Source organism: Ictidomys tridecemlineatus, chromosome 5, assembly GCF_052094955.1.
Source record: "Ictidomys tridecemlineatus isolate mIctTri1 chromosome 5, mIctTri1.hap1, whole genome shotgun sequence".
NCBI classification, from domain to species: Eukaryota; Metazoa; Chordata; class Mammalia; order Rodentia; family Sciuridae; genus Ictidomys; species Ictidomys tridecemlineatus.
This window is the reverse complement of record NC_135481.1, coordinates 8,043,903-8,054,883: the sequence shown is the minus strand read 5'-3', so window position 1 is coordinate 8,054,883 and position 10,981 is coordinate 8,043,903. Positions and strand designations below refer to the sequence as shown.

General features: G+C 34.8%; 1 protein-coding gene across 15 annotated transcripts in view; it reads left to right on the top strand.

Annotated features, from left to right (window-relative positions):
* Positions 1 to 10,981, top strand: part of Scaper (S-phase cyclin A associated protein in the ER) — a 438,325-nt gene that overhangs the window by 46,241 nt on the left and 381,103 nt on the right. For 14 of the 15 annotated variants that reach the window (XM_078049220.1, XM_078049216.1, XM_078049214.1 and 11 more), the window contains one exon: positions 1,351 to 1,545. Coding sequence is in view for 14 of the 15 variants with exons in the window: in XM_078049216.1 (XP_077905342.1) it covers positions 1,351 to 1,545 (195 nt within the window). In the remaining variant the exon portion in view is untranslated. Of the gene's footprint in view, positions 1 to 1,350; positions 1,546 to 4,972; positions 5,057 to 10,981 lie in introns of those variants that run through there. The other variant, XM_078049221.1, reaches the window with a different exon arrangement.

Genomic DNA, 10,981 nt, shown 5'->3' with positions numbered 1-10,981 from the left:
TGAAAGAGAACTTAAGATTGAGAAATTCTAATAACATGTCTACTAAGTCTTCTGAAAGTAGAGAATAAATAATGGGTGTATTGAAAATATCCCTCACTTTCTGAATTCTCAAGAGCTTCAGGGCTTCAACTGGAGCTGAGTAGGGTGGATAAAATAGGTTTATACTCAAATTCATTCTAGAGAATCTTCAAAACATCATAGTTAAGGAAAAATGTCCTTAAAATTGTCAGGAAGTAAACCTGCTAGGGAATGACAGGTTAATAGAATTGTTATCAATGAAAGGCCAATGGAGCAATGATTCAAAGTTATGAAGCAAAATAACTTTGACCCAGAATTCTGTGCTTAGTCAAATGATCATTTAAGTGTAAGAGTGAAATACAGCCAGTTTATATGGTAAGACTAAATTTTTACTATTGTTTTAGTCCATGTTTTTTATTGTGTAGTCCATTTTTTTTTTTGCTTGCATTATGTCATAGCAATAGTAGTTTATTTGGCTCAAGGTTCTAGAGGCTGAGAAGTCCAAGGTCATTGGGCCATATCTGGTGCAAACCTTCTTGCTGAATCCTATTGTGGAAGAAGGTATCATATGTCAAGAAAGTGTGCTTTCATGTGCACAAGAAGAAGGAAGAGAACACCAGTTCCATGATAACAAACTGACTCCTACAATAATGACATTTATTTATACATATGGGGAGAGCTCTTGTGACCTAATCATACCTTAAAGATCCCCACCTTTTAAAACTGTTGCATTGGGGATTATATTTCCAACACACTGATTTTGGGAAATCATTGAAACTATAGCAGCCATTTACAAATTCTTAATGAAGAACTGTTAAAGATGTACTTCAGTAAGAAGAAAAGTGATTCTTTGGGAAAAGTTGCTTGTAAAAAGATGTAAAATATATTTGTAAGTCTCATGAACTAGATAGGTTTTTAAAAATCCACACAACAAATGTAGAAAGATGACACTACACCCAAGTATAACCAGTATGTGGAATATGTAAATGAATATATATAGGCAATTTCAAAATGTTGACATTGCTATTTATTATTTGTTAATATATGTGAATGTGCCATACATGTGTTCCAGTAAATCAGGAATAACTTTAGCACTCCGATTGCTAAATGTTGAGTCACCTAAGTCATCATAATCTTCAGTAAGACTTGTCTAAAATAAAAATTGACCTTATAAACCTGTCCATTTTACAGTGAGAAACTTTAAGGTGAGAAACTTTGTTTTGAGGAACTCAAGCACAATGTTAGATAAAAGTATTTATGTTGAAAATGTGCTTTATACAAAACAACAGTCCCTGAAAGCCTTATATTTTTTCATGTATTTTATTTGACTAGAATACTGCAATAGACTGTAAGATAACATCTGCAGTTGGAGATAAACACTTTGATAAAAGTCCCACCAAAACAAGGCATCCTCGGAAAATTGATCTTAGAGCTCGGTACTGGGCATTTCTTTTTGACAATCTTCGCCGTGCAGTAGATGAAATCTACGTAACTTGTGAATCAGATCAGAGTGTGGTGGAATGTAAGGTAAGTTATGCAAAGTTATGCTTTGCGGTTTGTGTTTCATTTCATCTTATGCTCCAATTTTTGCTACATCTTCCTTGATCGTTTACCTCACTTATTTTATTTTTAATAAATTCTATATGCATTTTATTTCATTGCCTCTTAGGAACAGTTTTTCTTTTGATTTTACACTAAAATGAACATTGTGCTTGAACTTTTCTTGATTTTAAAGTCTTTGTTTTTGGCATGATCTGATTTTTATGGTGCTTTTATATTCTGTGAAGGATTTGGTAGAAAGCTGATACATAATCCTGAGGAAGGAATCAAATATTGGGGGATGTGCACACAGAAGCACACACAAAAATTTAAAAAATCTTTCTTATTTGCATTCTCTGTTCGTACAGTAGGTGGCACTAGTGAGATTTTCACATTCTTTGGTTTCATGTTTAATGTCTTTAATTGAACACTGCTCCCTTTCCGTTGAGATACTTATCATTCTCCTAATTCACTCTGGTCAGGGAAAAGTGAGATTGATGGCTAACCATAAACAATCCTGGGTGGGATTGGGATGTCATTGTAAGGTGTGTTTTCTAATTTTAGATAACCTTGTGATTGTAATAGGATATTAAACAGACATATAACATAGTCTATCTGTAAAAATTCACCAGAAAGCCTGGCATTTTAGTAAATACTAATTATATATTATATTACTTTTTATTGAAAAAATTATTTTGAGGAAAACCAAAGCAATATATCTTCATATAATTATTAAAGAGATAACTTCTGTTTTAAGTGTGAATATGGTTGAAACCCTTGGAATTCATTATTTAGCTTTAGAATTATATGAAGGGTCAAAGAGACAGCAGTTGTGTTTCCTCTTAAATTGGAAAGAACAAAAATGAATTTTAGACTAGTTTGAAAATATTCATCAAAACCAAGTTTCAAAATGAGCGGTAGTTGAAATTGTCCAAATACATGATATGGTAGTCATAATTAATATTATTATTGTCATTATGTAAAAACTTTTTATGTTTTAAGAGAAACACTTCTAAATAAAATCATATCCTTAAAGAATAATGAGTTAGCAGATTATAATGGAAAACACTACTGACTTAGTTTTAGGTTTTAGCTTCTAAAAAAGAGCATGTGGGTCTAGATCATCTCCAGGTCAGTCATAGAGATCAATCAATTCACCAGATTCTTTGATTTTTGTGATTAAAAATGACATATGTCTGGGTGGGGGTTGTAGCTCAGTGGCAGAGCACTTCATGTGTGAGGCACTGCGTTTGATCCTCAACACCACATAAAAATAAATAAGGGTTCAGCAGTAGCTTACTTGCCTAGCACGTGTGAGACCTTGAGTTCGATTCTCAGCACCATGTATAAATAAATAAAATAAAGATCCATCAAAAACTTAAAAAAATTAAAGAAATAAAATAAGGCACGCTGTCCCTCTACAACTACAACTACAAAAAAAAAAAAAAAAAAAACCACACCAAACCAAACCAAAAAAAATTTGTTTGGGAAATATGTACTACTTGTAAAAAAAAAAATTTTTTTTAGTTGTTGATAGACATTGATTATTTATTTATTTATATGTGGTGCTAAGAATCAAATCCAGTGCCTCACAAGTGCCAGGCAAATGTGCTACCACTGAGCCCCAGCCCAAATATGTACTTCTTTAGAGAAGTGAGATTGGCTAATTATAATCGAGTCTCATTTAGCAAGCAGAAACTCTGGCATCTGCCTCTGATACTTCTGTGTTTGAGGAAGCTAGAAATGTAACTTATTTCTGGCTCTGTCACTCATTTATCTAAAGCTTTGTGAAAGTTTATTAGTAATAGAATTTTTTTTTTTTATGTAAGACGTAGATTAAAAGATGGAGAAAGTTTTGAGAAAATGAGAGGAATGCTTGTACTATGCCAAGATTCTCAAAGACTTATGCTGAGAAGTAAAATCGGGGAGAAAGCTATTCTCATTTTCTATTTTGGCCTTCTCTAGGACTTACAGCTGGTAATGTAAATTGATACAGTTTAACATTTGGTCTAAGCATATGCTGGGTAATAACTAGTGTTCCTTTTTTGTTTACATATTTCTCTATTTTAGTTATCAAAGCATTGCCATCTATATCCTCATTTGGTTAGTACTTTGTAGATATGTAACTCAGGGATTTCCCTTCATTTTGCATGTAGATTCAATTCTTGTTTTTGTTGATGCTCTAAAGGATTTATCCTCATTTGTGATTTTTGTGTTTTAGCCTTAATTAAATTAAATAACCACAGTTCAGTTTTGTGTCCCATATGTAAAGTGTAGTTAGTACCATCTTTGTTATGCAATTCACATGATAAGTGTAGCATGTTCGTGAAAAATATTTTTACTTTTTACCCAGGAATACAGACCACACTTCCCTCTGTAATTAAAAGAGGCTAAATTCTTCACTTTTTTGAGTTTGAGGATGTGTCTGTTATGACATCAATTGTTTCATTGCTTGACTTGCTAGGAACTGACATCCCAGCAAAGCCATACTCTAATCACCACCCCTATGTTTCCCTTGCCCCCTTATAAAATGGGCTAGAGGGTGGGCTAGGAGGAGATTGCCTTTTGGGCTATGTACAGTTAATGAAGTGGTGGTTATCTCATCAACTTATTCTCACAAAAAAATGAGATAAAACTTTAACAAAGTGTTCTTGAAGTTTGTGGGTGTGGCTGCAGGGAGGAGGGGCTGGCATCTTTTCTCTTCCAGGATATTTGATGTGCTGAATGATTTTGGTGTGTCTGGAATGTGTTAAAAGAGTTGGCGGTGGGGGGGGAGGGAAAGAATGTTGGGAACACATTTTACTTTCCTTTCCCTGTTTTCATTTTAACTTGGGGAGAGTTAGAAGCATATTCCCAGAAGTTTGGGGGCGCCCTCAGATACTGAGACTGATGCTTATGTGTGTCTAAGAGATTTTGTAGCACAATAGGCTTACTAGAGTATTCTAGGTAAGCTGGGTCTGAAGGATCTCTAGGGTAGTAGTATGCTTCTGAAGGAGTTCTCTGTGATCAAGTAAAGAGGAAACTGGTGAGATTTATGTTTTATGTGAGAGAAGGAGCATAAACATACCTGAAGATGTTAAAGGCTGAGGGGCTTCCTAAGGTAATCCTTGGCTATGTGAATGTATGCAAAATTCTGATGGAATTGGGCAGCAGGAACAAGGGTGAACCTGCATGCTGCCTAGAGATCATGTGTGCTACCTGTGCAGAAATCACCATCAGCGCATAGATTAGTTAGAAGCCACTGACTTCAGACTGAATCAGAAAAACCATGGATGCGATGCTTCCTGGTGGCACTTGATTCTGTTGGCAGTTTGCATAATTTGAGCCCTGTAGAAAAGGTCAGCTGATGACTGCGGCAGACCCATCACTAATGTTTGGCAAGCTTTGTAAGTAGAATATTGCTCTTTTCTTACAGCTGCTACTTATGGAAGAAGACATAAGTTTGTAAAAGAAGGAGAGTGGGAGCAGAAGCATGGGGGAGGAACGGAGGAGAGAGCCAGTAAGAACAAGCCTTGCCCTTTCCCACCACAGGCATCTGGTAGAGGCTGTGGAATTCTCACTTGTGCTAATGAGGCATGTTGTCCCATAGATAGAATTTAAAAACTATGCTTTGATCATTGAATATGACTGAAAAATTTTGGAATTTTACTGATCATACTTAGTAGATTTAGAATTCAACAGAGTAGTTATGGGGAAAAACCCTTATTTTATGTTTATATGTCAGTTGAGATTTGCAGTTCAACAAGTTAGGGATCAAATGGAGACACGAGAAAATGTTTTGAAAGGTATAACATATAATATAAAAGAAAATAAGGGGCTGGAGTTGCTAGAGCACTTGCCTGGCATGTGTGAGGCCATGGGTTTGATCCTCAGCACTACATATAAATAAATAAATAAAAATGAAAGATCCATTTAAAAAAAAACTTTATAATTAGGAAAAAGAAGAGTCACAGATGGACAAATGAGAATGAGTCCAGGGACAGAGAAGGAATAATCATAGAAGTAATAAGACTAAGAGAATAGTAATGTTCCTAAAGTCATAAGAGTATTGTGGTCAACATTGACTGAAGTTAAGAGAAAGCCATTTCTCTTTGACATTCAATAGGAACAAGAACAGATGGGATCAAGGTGGAAATTTGTGGGTAAGAGTTTGAAATTCTCTGCTCTTATTATTTTTAAAAATTAGGAAGTAGGGTCTAAAATAACTGATAGAGAAGGCTGACTTTTAGGATTACTTGGCAACCTGGAAGGTGACAACTAAGAAAATTCTCTTTTCTGTATAGTTTCTTGTTTTCCTCATTAGCATCTTCTCTCATCAGCGTTGAACATGCTTCTCTTCCATCCTAAAAACAAAACAACAACAACAAAGCAACCCCAAACCCCAGATCCTCTCTATTTATTCTTTAGTTTATTCCCCAAACCCAATGCCATTTTTCTCTTTCCTTTCTTAGCCAAGTTTCATGAAAGTGTTTTCTGTATTTGCTGCCTCCATTTTCTTTTTTTCCTATACTCATTAGTCTCCTTGAATCTGGTGTCATGTCCTATAGAGCTTCTGTTAACTCCTGTGAAGGTTGCTCATCAATTTATTGCTAAACCTAGTAGATGTTTTTTAGTTTCTTCCATGGTCTCTAAGCAGCATTCCATACTGTTGACTGATTCCTTCATTTTAGAGAACTTTCTCCTGTGGCTTTTGTGGAGTGCCCTCTATTAAATTTTCTTGTTCCTTTGTTTGACTGTTATTTTTGCATCGTCTGTATTGACTTTTTCTTTGCCACCTGACTTTTAATTGTTAGGATCATTAAGATTCACTTTAGGCTTCCTCCTTGTCTCACTAATTTATACTTATTCTCTGAAATTTTATTCAGGCCATGGCTTAGTTTACCATTCCTTTGCTGGTGATTCTGAAATTTATAACCCTAGCCTATATCTGCCTCTCTTATGATACTCAGAAATTATGTCCACCTTCCCTAGTTGGCTTCTTGACTTGGATATCTTCCAACACTTTAAACTGGCATATAAAAAACTAAGTTTAACTCTCTCTTTCTCATCATAAACCTGGAGATGTGTTTCTCTTTCCTGAATGGCAAATTCTGCCTCCACTCAGATGTTTATTCTTGAAACCTGGGAGACATCTTTGATTTCTCTCTTAACCTCAGGAAACTATTGTCCAATGAACTAATTTATTTCACAGTTGCTTTCTAAATCCTTGCAATCCATTCCATTCTCTATTTCTCCCCTGCTGACATCCTAGTTCTTCTTTTAGTTTAAGATGCCATGATAAAATGCTTAGATTACAACTGCATAGGACACTCTGCCTTCTTCCTATCTATTTTCCACACTATATGTTGAATGATACATAAAGATGAACATGACTCTCTTTCTCCTTTGATTATAGATTTTCAAAGTTTCTTTTTAGCATGAAAAGTCCTTGACGTGACCTTCAGATCTTTAGTGTCTTGATGCATGAGTAACTAATTTCACACTGCTTTTCTCTTCTCCTTTCTGCCTAATTTAAATCAGTCTTTCAGTTACTCAAACATACTGTATGCTTGCATGCTTCTAGGCCTTTCCATGTTTTAATTTTTCTGTCCAGTACACTCTTCCTTTCTTATACTGGCCCAGTTCTTCCTCACCTCCTCCATCCCTCTTACTTAACTTTCGTTCATAGTTTATATTGTGGTTTAAGTGTCACTTCCTCAGGAGAGCCTATACTAATGTTTCAGACTATAGTATGCTCTCACAATATATACTTTTCTTTAGAAGCACTCACCACAATTGAAACTAAATAATTATATATTTAGTTTAGTATCTGACTCTATAAGTACAGAAACCACACTGTCTTGTTTCTCCTTCTGTCTTTAGTACTTAGTACTAGCATGGAACCTAGTAGATGCTCTATAAATATGTGTACTGAACAGAGAAAGTACACACATAAGACTACATATACATTTGCAATGGCTCCAGTCTTCATCGTTATGTGATTCCCCTCTCCTGCTAGTGATACTTAGTAAAAAAGGCACAAAGGTGGTGGGTAGGTAGATTACTCTTGGGTTGGAATTCTTCAGGCATTCCAATTCTTCAGATTCTTCTTCCAGTTATTCAGAGAAATTGGAATTTTAGTGGAGTAATATAGTTGAGAGTGAATAAGAGAGTAGTTAGAGTTAGTTAGAATAAGAATAAGAGAGTAGTTAGACTGTGTAACCTAGGCTAATAGGGAAGAAAATGACTGTAGGAGAAGCCTGTTAGATAGGAAGAAAGTAGAAAAGTACTGTTTACAAATATTCTTTGTATGTGTAAGGAGTGTATACTGTAGCTTGCCTGTAGACAGAAAGTGATAGATTTGTATTTGTATTTTAAAGTTATTTAGGTTCTCCCAATATTAACAAGCTTTTTTACCTTCTTGATCCGTCAGATACTGAGATGTTTTAAAATCTCTCAAACTACTGCAGTTTCACTCTTTTTGAATTTTGAAGAACTTTTTATCTATGCATTTTGTTTCCTTGTCATTAGCTTTGTAAAGAATCATAGGAGTTATATTGTCATTGTGAGTTTAACATTTTCTCAGTATTAAAAATGGCCCTTTTATTCTTCAGTGTTTTTCATTATGAATTTCATTTTTTAAATGTTATTGTATTGTTCATGTCTTTATTTTATTTATTTATTTTTATGTGCTGCTGAGGATTGAACCCTGTGCCTCACACATGCTAGGCAAGCATTACTACTGCTGAGCCACAGCTGTAGCGCCTCCATTTTTTTTCTGATTTTTTTTCATTTGATTTGCCTCTTATACTTTAGGTATTAAAAATATACTCAGGTATTGAAATTTGTGACAGAAACCTTGTGATTCACCACAGCAGTAGCAGATTAAGAATTTACTTGTGTATTTATAGGAGTTGTCTTTGATTACCTTATATTGTCTTACATTAATAGGTATCTTTTCTTCTATCTATATCTGTAGGTGATCTTTCTAGCCTTATTCTAGCTTCTTATTCTTACTCTGTTTTGTGCATGGTAGGTCTATGATAAAATTTTGCTGTTTGCTTGGTTAAAGAATTAATTTCCCCTATGTATATGACATTTCCCAAAACATTGTTTTATGAGTGTTTAAGTTGTAGAGATGAATGAGCTGCTATGTTTTAGTCTATTATAACTAATTGATGATCTCTGGTGGACAACACTTTGTTCCTTATACCTGGTTCTTGTATACAAGAACCAATTGTTCTGTTGTCAGTAGAACCAATAGTGTTTTCTTTTTATTTCTTCTTTTTCTTCACTTGAGAGTGCAATTGTCAGGTCACAATACTACTAAAGTTGGTCAAACTTAATTATCTGGACTAAGTTCCAAATTATGGTAACATAATTATTTCTTAAGAATAGGCATCATACCATACTTTCACTACTACTACTACTTTTTTTTGGTACTGGGGGTTCATCCTAGGAGAACTTAACTGCTCAGTCATATCCTCATTCCCTTTTTATATTTTATTTAGAAATAGGATCTTGCTAGGTCCCTTAGGGCCTCATTAACATGCTGAGGCTGGCTTTTGAACTTGGTAATCCTCCTGCCTCAGCCTGCTGAGGGGTACGGCACTGTGTCTTGCTTCCATACTTTCACTTTAAAAGATTTCTTCTCATTTCTTTATATCTCTTGATGAAACTACCATTCTTCTATTACCCTTGTTTTCTTTGTCATTATCAACGTTCCTATGCACTCATTTTTTTTTTTGCTTTCTTCCCCCCTGCCTTCATAAGCATCTTCCCTCCTCCTAGTGTCAATGAATTGCCCTTTTAAGACCCTCATTACTCTGGTAAACTATTTTATTTTTCTTCATGATATGTCCCCCTCTAGTTTTTTCTCCTTTTATGGTTCTTCTTACCAATGACAATCATTCTGAAATGCAGTTCTGATCATATTACTACTCTGCTGCAAGGTATTTATTCTGTATTTAGAGTGTTTTGAATCTAGAATAGACTCATCCTTTTGGATTTTAAAACTTTCTCCTACATGGTCTTAATTGATTTTTCCAGGCTTGTTATAATCATTGCTAATCTTCCTATGCATTCATTTCAGATGAAGATCAAGACCTCAGGATCTAAACCCAAATTCTAGCACTTCCTATAATTTAGGAGACTTTGGAATTCCACTTGGGGACTGTTTATTAAAAAAGAACTTAGTGCCTCATTTGGGAACTGGAATTATCCAACAATATGAAATTAACTTTGCCCTGAGACTTTGTAGGATGTAATGTTAGTTGTAGACACTTAGAAGCTTTTAGCTGAAGAGAGGAAATAGAATGTTGAGAAGTGAGTATTTATTTCATTCAGTTTGGTTCAAGAATAGTAACTAGAGGGTAAAATTTAGTGCTACCTATTTCTTTTTGTTGATCTCATTTGATACATATTTTGAGTACCTCTACAGATATACTTCTCTAGTCATTTCATTCATAGATATGAGTTTTGGATACTCTAGAGAAAAGTAGTTTGGACATTATCATCTTGAATATTGGGGTGTCTTTACAGTGGCCTTAGGTAACTGTGAGTCTGATGAAACTGCCACTTCAGTTTCATAAAAACTCTTTTTATTTGAATTTCCTGCTTTATGGAAACAACTGTTGTTTGAGATTTCCAAGAGATGCACTTTTTAGGCATGTGATGACAACTGTTTCCGGAGTGTAAGTATTTTGTTTTATTATTGAGGGAATATGTGCTTGCGGGACTGAGAGAGAACCTTCTGAAATGCAACTATAGGAAAAAAAAATAGTCTGAAGGAAAAATTTAAATAGGATATTTTTTCTTATCCACTAGAGTAGGGATTCTTTCTTGGGATTCCTGGACCCATGTGTGTGAATCACCCAAAAGTATTGCAGTATTATCTTGATCATATATATATATTATTCTTATTTGTGAATCATCCAGAAGTTTCACAAAATTATTTTGATCAAATATATTATTTTGAGTAAAGTTTCCAGAACTTTCCTCGAATTCTTAAAGATGTGACCAGAAAAAGATAAATTGCAGATCCTGGTTCAACAAGTTTTCCACTTAAACTCTGCTATCTTAACATGGATGAGAAAGGATCACGATGGTTTCTTCATCATCCCTTCATGATCATCATGGAGAGTTGGAAATTTAACCTCCTTCCTGAAATGTTAGCGAGTGCTATCTTACATCACCATCCCAGGAAGGACTTAGTTAATTTGTCTCCGAAGGTTTTACCCAACCCCCATTTGCCTCGTCTTGTGTGTCTTCCAGTAACAGGTCACAATTTTGCTCAGTTGCAGCACAAACTCAAGCCTGCTTAAGATAATTGAATAAAAGCAAGGCAAAACATTAAAAAGGTAAATGTGGGATCTATAGTATTTACTAAGTGACAATTAAATTATGATGTTTGGGTGAAGACCATTTCAAAGGAATTTATTGGTGA